Genomic DNA, 19095 nt, shown 5'->3' on the forward strand with positions numbered 1-19095 from the left:
ATTTTTGAGTTGGTATAGCAGCTTATGCCAACTCATTCCATTTCTTTTGCCAAGGAGATAGTCAGGACATTGTTTAGCTCAACTGCTGGAACAATTCTCTGAGACCTCAGGCAGGGAAATAGCTGTTTCTGTTCCTCTGCATTATAATGAAGTCCATATTTGTTTCTTGCTGGGCAGAGTCAGGAAATTGTAAAGGTGGCTCACATATACTTCTCTCTCTTTGCAATCCAGCTTCAAGTACAATATGGAAGCACCAGATAATCTAATCACATGTCTTCTGTGAAAATCGGGAAGCAATAATTTACATTAAATATGTATATTGGATGAATGCCATGTGATTATATAATTACTTCAAAGCTTCATTCCTAAATCGAAACCATTAATAAGTCATAGAAGGGTATAAGTGTGACTAGGATCTGCAGGCAAATATATAGTGTTGAACCCTTAGCTGATACAGATTGGTATAGTTCCAGCTCACTGACTGACTATCTGGCCCGTATTTATTTTATATACACGTAATAGGAAATAAAAATAGTTTGGAGAAAATTAATTCCAGATTGAGTCACCATAATCATATTTCATTCTAGAGTGTTTTATGTGTTTGTACGCCACTGAAAATAAGTGTCTATATAATGAAGATGCTGATACACTTTTATAATAATGTGACTTTGCTGTGCAATTATGTTGACAATATTCTGATGCCAAATGAGACTAATGAGACTAGCACCCTTTTATTGGTTATGTATTAGATTCTTGTTATAAACCCTCCAAGAATATTAAATCATAAAGGTAGTAGTAGCAGGTAGACCTTATGTGTCAAGAACATAATGGCCACAGAAATGGGGAAGACTATTTACTGTAAGTGCTTTCACTTTTTACTGACTAGTCAAAAATTCAATCTTGTTGAACTCTTATACATGTGTTCTGCCATATTTCATTTCATGAGCATTTTTGTATGTATTACATTGACTGAAGGATGTGTACCTTGCCCTTTCATTTTGTACAGTATATATTTCAGAATATAAACTGAGTACAAGACATCACTATTTTTGCTGGAGATTTGTTGTTCTTGTTAGGAATATTTCCTCAAGTAGAAGTGTAGCCTGCTTTTCATATAATATGGAAAAAAATACAATTTAAAACAAATTGTGTGTAATTAAGGCTCCCACAATAGCTAGCTCATAAAGATAAAGTCTTCCATTGATTAATGGCACAAGAACAGCATAGGTAATGGGCAATACTACCCCCCACTAATGTATATTAACCTTGACCTTTAGGTGCTTCCCCACAGCAATGAAAGGCTAGTTCTCTACCCCTGCCCAATCAATCCTTTGTTTCTTAACTGAGACAGCTAATAAAGGTGTCAAATATGGTGGAGATTTGGTAATTAGAACACCTGTTCACGATGAACGGGACAGAGACCAGCTTGTCATTTCACACAAGTCCCCCAGCAACCACAATTTGGCAAAAATAAATAAATTAATGAATTACTCTGCCTACCAGAGTATTTTAACCAAAGATCTAGAGCAGAAGAGAACACGAGTCCCATACAAGTGGTTTGAGTTTTCAGGTTTGCTGGAAAACATGGATTTTCAATATGATCTCTACCAGAACACATAACAATTATTATAAATAACTTCTAAAATATTTCAGCATTTAACTTTTTGCTGCAGAGCTGTTGTTGTGTCATACTTCAGTAGCATATAGAAAAAACCACAGTGGTCAAATGCCTCATTAGTTTACCAACTGATTCCCCCAGATGACGCTTTCATAAGAATTTTATCATAACGTAAGGACAGAGTTTTAATGCTGCTCTATACTGGTAATAACTTCTCTGTAAACTTGTTAATAATTAGGCTAAATAAATTTGCAAAGTATACTGCAGTTTAAAATCCCATGTACTTACTCTAACATGTTATGTCCCTATGTGTATATAGTTCCGAGGTCATCCATGGTATATATATGTCAGAATTTGTTTCTGTGGTCTGCTTCTGGAAAAAAAGAGAATGATGTTCAACCGGGTATTTGCATCCATTTTTTCCATCCCATCTTTTAATCCAGAACATTAACTTGCTTTATTGAAAACTGTGTACGCTTATTTGTACAACAAAATGCCATTTTAAGAATCCATGAAACCTGTTTCTGCTGTGTCCAAGCATAGGGCGATGTGGGCACAGTCAGTTCAGTGAGGATGTGATGCACAAATCCAGCAATTACACGGGAACAAAGAAACAGCAGCGTCATCTATTGGGCAGGAAAATAAGTGATTGTGTGCCACACATCTAACCCTGCTACAAATGTCTTATCTCGGCCTCTGCCTATTTTTTCCCATTTAAGGTATAATCAATTATTTTTGCTTTCCATGTGTTTAGGGTAAGCTAATTCTGTTAAATATGAATATGATGTTAGTTAGAAGTAGCATGTAGAAGTAAGATCTCAAACATACCAGTTAGTCAGACATTAATTTGACCAGCTCTTTTCTTCAGTATTGTTGTAGCACAAATGCCATTTCTAATACCTGCCTTCATAAATCTGGCAGTGTCTGAATTCTGGGCACCTAATGGATTTGCCACTAAAGAAAAACATATGCTCTGGAATTTAGAACTGGGTACTGGATGTGAAAACTAATTAACAGCCTCAATAATATTTGTCCTAAATTGTTTATTTTAAGTGCAAAATTTATAGCATTCAGTTAGAGTTTGGTCTGGGGGAAGAAGGAAATGGATGGTTTTTCTTCATCTGTACCAATTGCTGCAGGAATTTGTGGTACATGACAGACTTATCATATGGCAGAATATTTCTCCTGGGGTTTATGATTAGTGTCATTTGACATATTTCTGTATTATATCTGGATTTAAGATAGCAAAGTATCATCCCAACATTTAGCAAGCTCAGCCAGTTAATCAGCAAGTTTTATGTTTTTTAAATTCTTAAATTCTTCACAGGAATCAATGGATCTATTTACATTCACAATTATGTCCATATAAGCAGTTACAGGCATCTGAATGTATGCTTTCTCAAATGCATCAAGATTGTCAAGATCTGGGAGTAGCTTGGGATAGGAAGATGGGTTGGAAACTTTTTGGTTATGGACAGTGCCCAGCGAGGAGAAAGCAAGTTGTTCCCTTGACTTCGGTGGACGTTGTATCTATTCCAAACTGAAATTCATACACTGATCTAATGACTCAAAATACATCCTCAGTCTGTTCCATGTGGATAATGCTCACCTGTAGTGAGAGTCTCTCACCTTTTTAAACTGAGATTTTCAGTACCCACAACAGACTTTTTACTGTTTGTAAGATGGGTATGACTGTCAAGGAATGAATTTAAAGAACGTCCAGTGTTCTTACATTCAAAATATTGTTGTTATTATTAGGAAGTAGTGATTACTACCATTAGGTAGTAATACCATTAGGTAGTAATCTTCCCTATTAAAAAATGGAAAACTTAATAATAGCTTTTCTCTTTCAAGACTGTAGATGGAACCTAATTCACATAAATATTGAAGCATCGATATTACGTAAGGTAATACATTTGCATGAATATATGTGTTAATTTATGAGAACAGGAACACAAATTTCTAGCACGAGAACTACATTTAATAACATAAATAGATGGTAATCTACTCTAGGATTTGTCTTTTTTATGGTTTTATAGTTCTTTATGACATAAGTTGGTTTTTTTCAAAGGAGGAAATCAACAATAGAATGCTGCTGGCAGTATTGTGTAGATGTAATATGTTTTAATACTGACCCCTAGTGTCAGAATTATATTTTTGAGCTCATGTGCTGCAAGGTAAAGGGATTTTTGGGGTTTTGTGGTTTGTGCTATTATTTTTTTTATTAGCATTCATTCTGCTGCAGCCTGTAAAATAAAAAGAGTTATCTCATGCCATGAACAGCTCCCTCTTTTTCTTTTCTCTGACTGTATATCCATAGTGTGGGGGATACTTTCTAATAAAAAATAAATAAAAAACCATCACAGTCAGTTATATATTGACTTCCACTGAAAACTGCAAAATGTTTTATGGTAAATTGTTCCCTTGACAGAAAAACTGAATTAAGTCCTAATGCTGGGATGTCATTCAGAAATGTGTTCCCTCTTAAGACTTTAACATCACATCAGATGACTGATACACAATCCATGGACAGTACCCTGAATCATGCCCTGCTGGCAGGTGACAAATGTTTTGTACAGCCAGCTGTTGTATTTTTCTCTTACATTTGTGAAAGTGTAGCTGTATGGAAAACTCCCTCTGTACACTGACACTGTAACTGTGTTTTGGTCTCAGTACAGTTCTTCTTTTACAAAAAAACAAAATTCTTATGCATTTTCCTGGGGTTTTTGGGTTTTTGTTGCTGTTGTTTTTAACTTTGTTGCCTATCAGGCAACTGAAGACAAAGACCAATACAGAGCATTCATCTCTATCTAACACAGATCTCATGCCACTGCATCCTGAAGTGGATGGGAACCTAAGTATATCCAAAATAGGTTCAGACAGAAAACAGAACACTTTGAATTGAATTGGGATAATGATAACTACGTAGAAATTCAAGTCCTTGTTGATATAGCAAAATCTTTTGGGCTGTTTGTACTCCCCTACCTTCTAAGCCTTGCAGTATGATCACTATCTTAGCCATGGAAGGCTGGAATTTCACTTGGAGCATATGTAACTTCCATGTCACTTGGAGGACCTGTAACTTCCCATGGTAGATTTCTATGGGACCAGGTGAAACATTTTTCTTCCCCAATGGAGACTTCTAAACCTGGGAGAGAAAACTTTCTTTCATCTAGTGGCACAAGTACAATGATTACCCTTGAGTGTGTATCCCTGCAGTGACATTCAGTGGCACGCACTGAGATAAATTATACTTTTTATGAATTTAAAGTGGCAAGGGTTATTTTACTTATGAGTAAATTTCAGACAAATTTATTGGTGCTTTGCATGCGCATTTTCTTTGTAGTATATTTCTAAATTAAATGCAAATTTTTTAAGTGTATCTTTTAACTTTACTGTGGTGTGAATTTGTTTATTTTAAGTGTCTGTTAGGAAATTGCAGGGTTATGGCTGACCATGCTGTGAATTCAACCTGTGCACTGACTGTGGCATGTTGTCTACTTGGACTGTCTTATACATAAGACAGTAAAAGTAAGCTTTCACAAGTAACTTTAGCATTTTGACATGCAACCTCAATAATTTTATCTTAACATAGTAGTATATGTGTATTTTCTTACAGATGTAATTTTAAGAAAGAAAACTAAAAGCATAGATTTCTCCCATCTGAATCATTGTAAGAGCTTGAGCTTTCAGCAAGGCAAAACAGTCTCCTGACATTTGAGATAAGTTCAGTGTTATCCAGAAAAGAGTTATCCAGAAGTGAAAGATGTCAGGTTTCACAGTCCAAAGTACTGTGTGTAGAGACTGACTTGGCACAGCTTTTTTTGTCCTTCCTCAGCTGGTGCTTCCAAAGATGAAGAAAAGCCACCATATTCTCACTCCCTGTGTTCAGAAGAGTTGTTGTGAGGACCCTGATTTGGCATTTTCTTTCCTTCCCTTACACCTCCATGAAGGTTGCTGTGGCAACACCTGCATATTCCCTGTTATTTTGCTTCTGTAACAGTGTGGGCTCCAGGCTCACAATATTTGTGCTGAGTTACTCATTTTTGCATGCACTACTTCTTGGATCAGAAAAAAGAGAGAGGAGGATGGTGTCTTTTTCATTAGCTTATCCTGACTGAAGGTACATGGGATCTTTCAGGAGTAAAAAGAGTTTTTATTGCTGAATCTCAAGCCTTCCACATAATAGTGGAAGTGTCAGAAATTCTTAACAAAGGTTGCAAATAATATTATAGTTGAAAGTCTCAGATATGAACAGATAGCTCATTACCAATGTGCCTGTAATATTTTAAATTAAATATACTGCAGTTTTAGAACTGAGATCTATGTAACTTTGTCAGATGAATTCAGTGACAGACATTAGAATATCTCTGTGAGTTGCTAAATGAGAGTCAGGTATTAAGTCTCTGCTAACCCAGACAGTTTAAGGTTTTATTGCTTCCAGACTGTGAGGTTTACTGAGTTTTGGGTTTGTTGATGTTTTAACAAGCTACTTGTCATTATAAAATAGAAATAGAAGGTTCAGTTCCTGAAATGAAAAATTAATATGGTTTGTTGATATCATCAGTATTTTTATTGGAGCACAAAGGGGCCTCAAATTGTAGATCAGAGTCTCCTGTGCTAGGTTCTCTTACTCAGAATAAACATACTGACATTAATTTCCCTTGCATAGTGAAGAAAACGGAAGTAATATTAGTTTTTAAATAAAATCCAGGTGACTATATACAACAGTCAATTGCTTTTGAAAATAATTAAATCACAAAGTGAAATTTTTGCTAAATGCAGAAGACATTTATTGGATGTGTGTATTCTGCTGGCATAACAAGGCAAATGAAGAGTACTAATACATTTAAGGGATAAAAAGGAAGCTATTTCTTATCAAACTTCTGGTTATGATATTCTTTCTCAGAAATTGCATAAGAGAGCTGGATCAAAAATGCCATGTGAGAAAAAAGAAGTCATGCGATTTAACAACAGATAGCGTTGATTTTAAAAAATGTATATGTAATTAGATGCATAATTCTTATGCATAATTTACATGCAATTATGTATGAAAATGAGATATGCACAGCCATAAATGGCTAGCTAAGCACCTCACACACAATCACAGTAATTTTACACAGAAATTAAACATGCAGTTGAAAACACATTTGAAAAAAATGAAGTCCCTAAGGAGTTCAATGGCTTTTGTGAGGAGGAAAAATCTGAATTTTTTCTGAGCAGAAATTATGTTAAATCCTCAGTCAGAAGGGGGGAGTAAACAGCATAGAAGCGAATAAAAATATAATTTAATATAAACCAGTTTATGTTCAGTTATGGTAGAAGAAGCAAAACCAAACATACTTTATCATTTTTATGAAGTGTCAATCTCACTAGTGTAAATTCAGAAAATGCAGAGCAAACAGTGGTGTCAAGCTGCATCACTGCTCTTCCCCTCTATCTCCCCTCCCTGGGAGGTCGTTTAGGTTGGAGGTTTGGGGGGCAGTCTCAAGGGTTTCTGGCAGCTCTTTGAACACCATTAGTTGCTTTCTCCCTTAGGCTAGACCTTCTCTTCAGGAGGAAAAGCTAGCTGGACCATTCCCTATGCACTAAGTAAATAATCCGTTATTTTTCTTGCCCTGGCTAGAAGGCTTGGTCACAGACCAGAACTATTATGCTTACTATGATGCCAACAAAGAGGTGGTTCATGCCCTAAAATGCTTACAGTCCTAAAAATAAAATAAACCCACAGAGTTTTGGTCAAATTTTTACTGATTATTGTTTTCACAACACTGTTAACAACATCGGAACTTTCCTGTTGCACCCCAGACACGTAAAGCAACAAAATATTCATTTCAGTCACATTCGTATAAATCCCCAAAGTATCTGCTGAAAAAAAAGTTTGTTTTGTGAAACTTTTGGTAATGATTTTATTGACAACGTTTAACTTATTTTTGCAGTAAAAGCAGTAAAGAAAATGTTTGTTTTTTTCACTTTTCAGCATTTATTCTTTTAGTCTTAAATTGAGAATATCTGTTAATAACGTGTTACAATGTATATTTAAAATTAATAAATTAAATATTTATTATCTGACCTTTTAATATTTGTCTTTCCAATGACACTTGGGAAAAATATTTTACCTATTCTTGAATACAGTAATTGGAATCCAATTGTAATCAGAATTTTACTGTTTCACTAAAGAGCCTGGTTAAGGTCCTTAGGGTTAAAGTAAATGCCTGTTAGGTTAGGCATTCTAATGATCATAATATGGGCTTATAATTCATAACATTTGAATTATTTTAAATATAATTTAAGCTCTGCAACTCCTACACCTATCTTGTCTGTTTTTTCTTGTTGTTTGTATTTCAGATAGACAGCTTCCACTTTTGAACAAAAAACGTTGATGTTGCAAATTCAAACTCTTTTTTTTTTCCCTCGTCATTGTCTTCTTTCCTTTAACCTAACCTTTTTTCTCCATATTTAGGAAAGTTAATGTATTTTGAATATTTACACAACATGGAGGGGAAGAAATCCTGTGGATTTATATAATTTACTCCTTTTCCACATCAAAAAGTGAACACTTTTTTCCAGCTAAACCAAGGCACACTTCTTCCTTGAGGATGTAGTTCTGTAGTGGGAACACTGATAAAGTGCACTGTCTCAGTAGGATGTGTCTGAAGGAGAGTGTTCTGGAGGCAGGGAGAGAGGCTACGGCTGCTCTGCGTTAAGCAAAGACAGTGCTGGTAAAAACTTCCTCCAACTTTTGTTGCCTTATAATAAAAGAATTACACAGTGCATGCCTCTGCCCAGGATGGAAAGGTACAAGGACCTCCATACTTAGATCTTAATGTTGTATTATTTCAGCACCTTAAGAACTTAAGCATGTTCATTCTTTCAGCTCCCTTTTGAGGTCAGGCTCCGTGGCCCAGGGTGACAGTGCTATTTCTGTGTTCTCCGGAGGGCTGTGGAGTAGGATTGAGTTGAACTGTGGATTCTCCATTCTTCCTTCTTCCCTCAGAATCTCTTCTATATGTGTCCCTGTTATCAGAACAAAGCATGGCATCAGATGTTCATGGCCTCTTAAAAACATATTCTCAAAGGTACTGGTTACCTTCAGCTCCTGTTCCCTGCTGTCGTCACTTCTAACAAAATCTTTTTGCCTTGTGATCAGTCGTTCTACTTGATTAAACTGTACTCCTGAAACTGTGATTCAGAATGAGTCTGTGCAGAACACAGATCTGAAATAAATATGTATGATCTTCTAAATCAGTGGTTCTCAACCTTTTTGAAGTTGAGTGGCACTTGAGAAAATTGGGTGTGCTCTGTACCTCGCTGAGGTCAGCTCTGAACACACGAGGAGCTGTCACCTTGCTCTTTTGTTAAGTGCTTGTGTACTTGCTGGCTTTATGGAAATTACAGTAAATCTGCTTATAATGTGATTGGCTACGTCACTCAGTGCTGTGTATCATTCTGTAACCAGTCTGTGAGGGACGATATGTTTACTAGGATTTCCTGTGGGAGAATACATGTATTCTTGGGTGCAGTATTGGAATAGTAAGTCCTGTACTTACTGCAGAAGTATTGGATATACTACACCTGTGAGATGCAGTGATGCATTTCATGAGTAGTTAATCTGTCCCATAAATCCTGGAATTTCTTTGTATCTGTCGTAAAGGAGAAACTGTTTGGTTTTGTTTTTTGGGGTTTTTCCTTCCTGCATAAGATATGTGTGTATGTATACTGTGTAATGCTGTAAATCTGATACTTTATGGACATGCCTTACTGTGTATGGCCATGTGCATGTATGTGAGTCTCTCCCACACTTTGCCAGCTGGTACATTGTGACATTGTTACATGTGCTGTGAATGTGATGTTTTCCAGCAAACCCGTGGTACATGTGGTGGATAGCTGATTCTTACATGTGCAATCAACATGTCCAGGGTTTTTTCATATACAGCAGCCTGGATAGAGCTACAAAAGTCCTGAAGCTGGAAATTTGGATAAAATTTCATGTCAAAGAGAAGACAGTCAGTATTAACCAAAGAACTTAGAAATACAGTGGCCTTACCTAAGTAAAAAACCCAAACCGAATCAACAACAACAAAAAAGCAACCCACCAAACAAAACATTTTTACATCTTCTTCATCTGGTCAAGGAAGGAAGGTAAAGGAAATCCAGCTACTTGAAGACAGTCAGAGGAGTGCAGTGTGGGACATCTGAAAACATGGGGCTCACTTCTGAACAGAGACTGAAGTGCTTGCATTAAAGTTACTGGTGCTCCAGACGGATTCATTAGCCAACACCAAACTAACCCTATATCTTAACGCACACCCAAGCTAATAAGCCCGCTCACCTTCAGTCCCTGGATTGCTGCCTTTTCCCTGGTTTTCCAAAGTGGGAATTACTGCCTGTCAGCCTTCCTTAGATCCATGCACCAGCACTATTTGTGAGCTGCCATGGCCTTGTACCTGAGGCAGAGATCAGAGTGACAAACCCCATTAGCCTCTGCTGATTCATTCCAGGTATGCTCAGGAGCACCTGCATCCCCCTCTGTGACAATCTGGAAATATTTGCACTAACATGAGTTCACAGTAAGATCTACATTATGTTGCCCATGTAATGGGATTACATAGCACAGGCTGGCATGTATTCTGCTTTCTGTCCTGTTTGCATAGGAGTGTGACTATCAGCATTCCTGATGGTTTTTAGTTTTCATCAATGCCCCGGCAGTCTTTGATAGTATAATGGTTTCTTTTATATGTGATACTTCTAAGCTTGTGTTTATTTAGTAACTGTGAAACTTATCAAAAGGTTAGTCAGATTTTGGTAAGAGGCTGTTACAATAAAAGATGTTTACATGCAGATTTCTCTTTTTATTTAATGTGTTCACAGAAATGTAGCAAAATTTATAAGAAGTGTACACTCCTCCGTTGAAGAGCTTTTTATGTTTTTGATGTAGGTAAAAGGTACTAAAAGAGGGTATAAAAAGCAGTTGCAGGGAAAATTCAAATTGCCATCTGCACATTCCCATTGCCAACTTTTGTTTAACAGATGAGCCCAAAGTAAAATTATATATCCTCTAATAGTGCAGCTCCCTGCACCTTCTGCTGTGTCGTGCCCAAAGTTGCTATTTCCTTAGTAGTGCTTCTTCAGCTATGTTTTTTTTCCTTGGATGTCTTCTAACCTAAATCTGTGAAATGATCCTTAGAAAAAAAAATCCCAACAAACTCACCAATTTTATTTGGAAATGGTTAGTTTTGCATGCCTAGCTTAGAACTTGGCCACACAAGCGTTCGTCTCAGCTCTGCTGAGAGGCAGCACCCTTCAACCATGGATGCATGGGAACAGAGGGAACATTTTTACTGGATCTGCTGTTGATAGACTAGTTAATGTGGAATCACAGTCATAGCCAGCCCTGAGCTCTGTTCTGATGACTCTGCTATTATCCTGCTGTCTAACTCATATAAAGGCAGCTCAGTAATTCCTACATTGCACTGAACTGCACTAAGAAGGACAGAAACTTGGTCGACTATGTTTATATTACCTAGGTACCTGATAATAGAAATTTACAGAGACAGAACAAAGAAAAATGTGACATTCCATGCACTATAATCCTCATTAGAAGTAGTGATAGAATGTTTATGGCAAGAAGTGATAAATGTCTGCAGAAACATTTGCCTGGAACTAAAATACAAAAATCACACATTTTTAAGAAGATGCAGGATTTAACTGACTTGTTCAACACCTCAGAAAGAATCCTGTAGTAACTTAAAGAATCCAGAAGTTTGTGACTTCGTTTGTCTGCTTAGGTTGTGTCTCTTGAACTTCACACCATGAGTCATACATAAATCACACACACACACATCTTGAAACATAATACTAATTTAACTGGTAAATACAGCACACTAAGAAGGAAAGATGGTCCTAAAATAACAAATATTTCCCCCCTCCTTTATTTTGCTAGTGCTGTTGCTGAGGCTGAAGGAATTGAGCCATTAGTGAATACCTTGAGTGCTCAGAGAGATGGAGCCATTGCCAATGCTGTTACAGCACTGACAAATCTGGCCTTGCAAGAGTCATCCCGTGTCAGCATCCAGAGCCACGGTATCATGAGTGCCCTTGTGGAACCACTGCACTCCACCAACAGCCAAGTGCAGAGCAAAGCAGCGTTCGCTGTGGCTGCGTTTGGTTGTGATGCTGTTGCAAGAACTGAGGTAAAACTACTCTTTGAGGTTGTGATTATTGATAACATTTCTAGATTCTGAGGTTGGAGTTAAATTAACCTGGAATCTTTTGTGTCTGTTCTAGAAGTTTTGAGCTTTCTAGATTTTTTTATCTTTGTCATAGGCTTGTTCTACCGAGTTTAGCTCAGTTTTTCATGAGATTTTGGAAAGGGCTTTCTTTAATTTGTATTTTCACTACTCTGTTTGCTTGCCCCAAATTAATGCTTTGCAGCTTTTCATTGGCTTCCATGAGCTTTAATCAGGGCTGTATCTTGATCCCCATGTTAAGGAGCATTAAAGGTTTCTTTCAGCTGAACTTTGAACATGAGAAGTTCAGTCCTCTTTACTCTCTCTCAGTGTTCTGTTGCCCACTTTCAAGGCCTGAATGGCAATATCTGACCTTGCTTAATGAAATATTGGATGTGCACGGACTAAATGTAATTCAGACAAAACTCAAAATATAATTAATCCCTTGATCAGTGACATCCAGCAAGTTGAACTCTTTGCTGTTTATGAATTGGTCATAGTATTTTTATAAATAAGAATGATGCTACGTGCATTCATAAATCATAAGATGGGGTTTTCTCATGGGTCAAGTTTGTTAATTAGGACATGAATAAGGGGCACAGATAATTAATCTACCTCTTTCAGTGTCCTTAAAATGTCTTTTTCTTCGAAAATCCAAATGAGCAATATTTCCTCCAGCATGTATAGGAAAGATACTGTAGCACACAAGAGAATAGGATGTTAATAAGATTGTCACACATGCAATACAGATTCAAATGTATTGTGATGTAAATTAGTTGCTGGGAGGCAGCAGAACACAGAAAAAGCTGTGTAACTCTCTGTGGCAGTTTTGGGTTGCATAGTCTCTTCAGGTTCCACACCGCAGCCTAATAACTGAAGAGTAAGGCAGAGCCAGAAGGGATGTCTGTGTTGTACTGCTCTGAAGCTCACTTCAGCTCCAGCCTATGCAGAGCTCATGGGAACACAGATTACCCACAAATGACCTTTCTACCAGCCCAGCACAGGTTGTCTACGAGGCTTGAATGTTTTGGAAGGCGAATTTCACAGGCTGTTCTTGCTCGGATAGATGAAAGAGGTAAGTGGCAATGTCTTCACTTTTTCATAGTTAAGAAATGCAGGTGGACTGGGACCACTCGTTGAACTGCTGCATTCTAAGAATGAAGAAGTCCGAAGAAATGCCTGTTGGGCTGTTACGGTCTGTGCAAGTGATGAACCAACCGCTGTTGAACTGTGCAGGCTAGGGTGAGTGGAAATAGGAAATTTTTGATGTGAAAACTCAATTTAAGTCAATCTTTACGTATTTATAGCAGAATAACAAAGCTTTTTGGTAAGCAGAAACTACTTTTGCACCACAGATGTTACAGATGAAATGGTATTGATTTTTAGGAACAGAGGTTTTCAGACAAAATATAAGCCTGTAGAGAGAACTGTCTGGAATTATAAAGCATTTATTGTTTCTGTGACTGAATTAGGCTTTAGATTGAAGATTGCTTATATCAGTCAAAATTAGGAACTACAGTGCCCCATACATTTCAAACTGAAATAAAGGTTTCAGACTAAGTTTAATATACAGTAAATTGTACTTATTATGCACAGGCTAGATTTGATTTACAATCTCTGGTTACTGCAGGTGTGCTGAAGTGTCATGTAAAAGTGACTTGATTTTATTCCTTCTTAGAAGCTCCCAGTTCCATATATTAATATCTGAATTACAAAAGCTAGTTTAGGTTATAAGAATTATGACACAGGATTCCTCAGACAGGGTGACTTTTAGTTACTGTTAAATTAAAATATATGTAATTGCCCTGCTCCCTCTGCTGGGCACTTCTCTGATAACTGCACGGATACTTAAAATCCCTCTAGGAGGGAATTCTGCGAAGGGAGACTCTCAAAAGTTTAGATCACGATGGGACCTCAAAGGTGATGTTATCCCTCTATCTGCTGTAAGACTGAGTAAGGTACACTGACGTGTTTTGGCTTGTTTGGTGTAAATACTGATTCTGATGGGGTTTCACAATTTTCTGAGGTAACCTGTTCCAGTGCTGGAGTATCCTTACAATTAGAAGGGGTTTCTGAGTTTTAAATGTCCCTTATAGCAAATCAATCCAACTACATGTTGTCTTACTTGCAATGGGATCGAATAACCATTTTTTATAGCAATTTAACTTACTGAATTTTCTCATTTTCCATGTTCTTCTCTCAGTTTCTTTTTCATGACAAAATAAAAATGCTAAACTAATTTTATTTTGAAATCTTGTATCATTTTGTCACACATCTTTGAATTTTTCTTCTTTATTTATACCATTTTGAAGTGTCATCTCCCACCCTGGATGAGGTACGTCAGATTAGGTCATACGACCATCAAATAAAGCTCAGTAATTATTTTCTTTATCTTGCATATGGCACTGTTCTTGTTTAATCCCTTCTTTGTTACAGTATCAAAGTAGGACTCTAATTGTAATGTGTCCTTCCAGTTTGACAGGATATTATTGATAATAATATATTAAGCATAGTTTTTCAACTAGTCAGGCACTACTTCATGTTTTTTTTATATAGATCATATTTCCTTGATTTGCTCACGAGTATTCAAGTAGGAATATGTGAAAAGACTTATTAAAGTCAAAACATATCTCAAAGTCAACTCATATCTCACATCTACTTTTTCTAGCTATACATCAAGTCACCCTATCACAGCAAGGATTACATTCACTTTACATGACTTACTCTTGACAAATACATAATGGCTATTTCTCATCTGTTGTTGTTTGCAAACTGATTGTTTAATAATTTGATATGGTTTTCTTTGGACACTGAAATTTGGTAGCATGATATCTATTATAATTTCCTTGTTCTTAGTTTTTCAAATCCAGGTAGTATCTTTGCCCTTCTTCACTCTCCAGGCATCTAGAATTTTCAAATACAATTATAAATAGTTACAATGTGGCTTTTGCAAATTCGTAGAGTGGTATGAGGTAAGTGTCCTCAGGGACTGCTAACTTTCTCCTCAAACTTACTCTAGACATGTTAAGACTACTGTTTCTACCTCCTTGTTAATATGACTGCCAGGCATCAGCCTGAAACCTTTTTATGAAAACTGAAGCAAAAAAGGCATCATCAGACACTTCAGTATTTTCTGTGCCATCTGTTATGAGTTTTCTTCCCACATTGAGTAATAGGCCTACGTTTTCCTCTCTGACTCATAGCATATGAAACATTTGTCTCAGTCCCTGAACAGTTGTGTCTCACTTTGCCTGTGCATCTTTTGGGTTTGTCCCTTACTTTTTCTATTCTGTTGGTAGTGTTTCCATTTCTGTTGGAATTTTTTTTTGGGGGGGGGGGTTTGGCTCTTCACAGAATTTTTGGTGCAACTGTATTTGTCCAGTTTTAGTTTGTCTCTCCTCTAAATGAGGGTAATGTGCCATTGTGCCTGTAATGTCATCTGGTTTAGACACTGTTGAACACATTAGCCTTTCTTTATTCATTTTCCCCTTTAAAATTCTTCCCTGTATTATTTGCTGCTTATCTGCAATATGCTGTAGACAAATAGCCTGAACTGCTCTTCCACTATCTTCTCCCATTGCTCGCTTCTATAAGAGAAGGCTGTCATTTGCCTTGCCTGAAAAACTTGTTCTCTGGAATTCATCTGACGTACCTTCGAAGTCTACCTTGTAAATGTCTGCAGCTGAGGCTCCCTGTGTAGTTCACAGAGAGAAATGGGCAGCCTAAACATGGAGATCATTATATATATATATAATATGTGTGTGTGTATATATAAAATGTATTCCTTGAGATGTGAAGAATGTCTGCATGTGTGCATAAAACCACACACATAAATTTGAATATTTACACACAAATATATCATCATTTTTCCTGTTTGTTTTTTTTTCATTTGTAAACAGTTCTAAAACTGCAGTATGCTATATTCTCCTTTATCTTCTTAGTGAGCTTTTCCTAAGTTTTTCAGGTCAGAAGTTATCAGCTTCAGCACCAGAAACAGCTTAAGAAATTAATTCCTGTCCTCCCATGTCCTCACATTGCTATTTGTTTCTGTCTCCGTGCTGCAAAAATCCTGCCATTCTGGTGGTGCTGAGACAACTGCACATTCGTGTTTAGCAAATATCTGCCAACTGTGCCTTCCCCAAGCACAGTAACAGTCCTAGGCCAGAAGGATTCACACATCACATAATGCACAACTGGAATCTGAAAATTGCATTGCAGCTGGAAAGAGAGAGAGAGAAAGAGAGAGAGCTTGCCTGAACTGTGTCATATGGTCAGCTCTGAACATTGTTCCTTTTACATCTTTTTTCTCCCTCAAGTCCTCTGTGGTGCTGAACATCCTTCTGATAAAAGGCTGTGGCATCGTGTCCGCATTTCTTTATTTAGCATTTAACTACCTAAAGAAATTGCTTTTGCTTTTGAGCATTGCAAGGCATTTTTCTCCCCTTGAGAAGAAATTCTGTGCAGCACAGCCTTGCTGGCCCGGAGGGCACAGGGCTGGCACTTGGAAGTGAATTTGTCTTGGCCTTGGTAATGCTGAAAACTAACTCTAAACTGTATAATAACAGTTAATTAGTATTTAACAATGAATTAGCCACTGTGTTTTATTTACCGGTGCTTATTTGCTTTTGTATTTTATTTATCAGCGCTTTAGACATTCTAGAAGAAATTAATCTGTCAATAAAGCGTAAAAATAAGTTTAGTGAAGCTGCTCTGGAAAAGCTACTTGATAACAATCTTTCCCAAAAGTACAGCCGGCTGGGATATTTATCATCAAGTAATATCATTACTGATGGATTCTATGACTGTGGTCAGGTAAGATATTCTAAATAGCTACTCTTATTTAGAAAGAGTAAAATTTTCCTGTTAATTTAGAAAGAGTACTGTAGCAAAAAAACAGAATCTGGCTACAGAAAATACTCTGTTTTCATGTCCTGAAGTTTCACAGCTGTTACACAGATCTCTTTTGATTATCTTTCTTCATGGATGAAATCTCACCATCTTCATGCTACCCCTCAGTTGTGATTTTCTTCCCAATCCTATATGAGCTGTGCAGACCTAGTTCCTTTCCAGATCCTTTCGTAAACTTTAGGTCTTCTGGTCTCTTTCCCTGCAGTGTACTTAATACTAACTTGACACTGAATGACCTACGGACTTTTTGTTTGTTTATTTTTACATAAAGAAGTAAAGAGTTCTTATTTTCACCTGAGTCATGACCCTTTCTCTCACAAAGAAGTATTTGTAATATAAAGACTGACTCCAGTATCACTTGTTCAGGTTAAATCAGAGAAAGACTTCTTAAAATACCCAAATGAATTAGAAATACCAGTCTTACTGACAATCAGTGAAATACCTGCTCCTAAAGCACTTGGTTGCTTTGAAAATTCCATCCTGTATTGTAAAGCCTTCAGAGGCAGGAACATTTACTTATTCCGGAACTGTTTGGAATGCCTTAATGACAATAACTACAGGTTAAATTATTTATAAACAACATTTTCTAAGAAAAATTGATGAAGAAAATGCAAATTAAGAAGAAAAAATATTTTTAATAGCTTTGTAAGTTCTTGCAGAGTCTTTGGTTTAAGATTAGGAATTTTAAATTACTCTTTTAAATACATTTTTTGTCTGCATCTTTAACTGAACAAAACACCTTATATTTTATGCTAATTTTCTTGTAGATAAAACCCGGAGCAAAATTTTTATCTTTGGAAGAACTAAGCATGCAAGAGCTTACTGACCGTCGGGCAATAATCTTCATTAATGCTAAACCCCAAGAAGAGTGAGTCATGTTAGATCTACTACCATTTATTGCAATAGCTCATCTTTTTAATAATTTTCCCTCTTTCCAGTACAAACTTCATTTTATATACAGATAGATATATACATGCATGCATATATACACACGCATATACAGGCACATCTATTTTAAAGCCAGTACAGTGCTTTATGTCCTAGAAGGCAAAAGATTCGTATTTCATAAAATAAGAATTTGGAAAATAACTTTTTTCTCTGTCTAGAGAGATAGACAAATGCATGGAAGTTTAAGCACATCATCCCAAGAGGCAGGACAAAGCCAAGTATGAAGACCTCAGGCTTGATAAAGAACCTGTGTCTGTTTCTTCTCCGTTTAAGTTGAAGCCAGCCTAACAAATCTTCTTAGATTTGAATGCAGGAAGTTGGTATTGGGCTTGTTTAACTGGGACCCATTTCCTGTAAACAGTATCACAGATCAAAGATTGCTCTACCAATATTTTGCAAGTCCAAAACCTTCTTCTCTGTCAACACATCACGTATTTGGTTTACAGTATCATTAGCTTCCCTTTTAAGCTTGTATATGACACCATAAAGATGTCTGGGAATATCTATGACAAATTATACTTCCATGCTCTTTGTTGATCCCTAGAGTTGTCTTTAACTATCAGGTTTTCTTTCTTTGGCTTTGATACAGCTTCTTGCTCTTGCACTTTGGCAGCAGTCTTACTCCCCAGTTACTTTTGTGTCCATAATTTGGTATTCCGTACTTCATTTTTGATCCCTGAATCAATATCTGGTTTATTAGTGGTTATTTCTTCCACTTACATTCCACAATATATTTACTGTCCTTTAAAATCAGAACTCCATTTTCATAGCTTCACATGCAAATAACATGCAAAAATAATCTTGTTCTGTTTCAGTCTCGCAGTAGAGAAGGCACAAGATTCACCACCTCCTATTTCAAAAATAGGTAGTAAAGAAAAAGCAAGGTAGGGTTTTCAGATTTACTGGTTGTCAATGTTCTGTTATTGCTCTAACATTAAAAATAGAATTCTGACTGAAAATAGTGACAGTTTCTGAACACTTAAATACAATGTTAAGTATGTTTTTGGAGTCTTGCTTTCACCTCCTATTTGCAGTAACATTCTTTTGTCTATCTTAGTGGTTATTTGTCCTCCCTCCCTATGCTGTATTTGAACAGCTCATATTTATTTACTTTTTTCCTCTCATTATCCCTGGGAGGCAGGGAAATGCTATTATTTTGCAACTTGACAACCAAGACACAGGGAAATTAGGGTAGAAGTTCTTTCTCAGTTTAGGACTTAGACCCATTAAATGTTCCTACACTGTCTACATGCATCCTTATTTGTAGATTAAATTTCTTCCAGTGAAATTCCATAGATGACTAGAAGCTGTGTGTGCTCAGAACTAGAAGGGTGTGCTCAGAACTGTCCTGATTTTGATGACAACTAGCCTAGAAATGCTTTGCTCTTGCAG

General features: G+C 36.7%; 1 protein-coding gene across 10 annotated transcripts in view; it reads left to right on the forward strand.

Moving 5' to 3' along the window:
• Nucleotides 1–19095, forward strand: part of ARMC3 (armadillo repeat containing 3) — a 60382-nt gene that overhangs the window by 31817 nt on the left and 9470 nt on the right. For all 10 annotated transcript variants that reach the window (XM_027751705.2, XM_027751713.2, XM_027751704.2 and 7 more), the window contains 5 exons: nucleotides 11562–11811; nucleotides 12953–13089; nucleotides 16491–16659; nucleotides 17523–17623; nucleotides 18519–18587. In XM_027751705.2, the coding sequence (XP_027607506.1) occupies nucleotides 11562–11811; nucleotides 12953–13089; nucleotides 16491–16659; nucleotides 17523–17623; nucleotides 18519–18587 (726 nt within the window). The remainder of the gene's footprint in view (nucleotides 1–11561; nucleotides 11812–12952; nucleotides 13090–16490; nucleotides 16660–17522; nucleotides 17624–18518; nucleotides 18588–19095) is intronic.

The sequence above is a fragment of the Pipra filicauda genome, unplaced genomic scaffold, assembly GCF_003945595.2.
Source record: "Pipra filicauda isolate LSUMZ 115617 unplaced genomic scaffold, ASM394559v2 scaffold187_size1440530_pilon, whole genome shotgun sequence".
Taxonomy (NCBI): Eukaryota; Metazoa; Chordata; class Aves; order Passeriformes; family Pipridae; genus Pipra; species Pipra filicauda.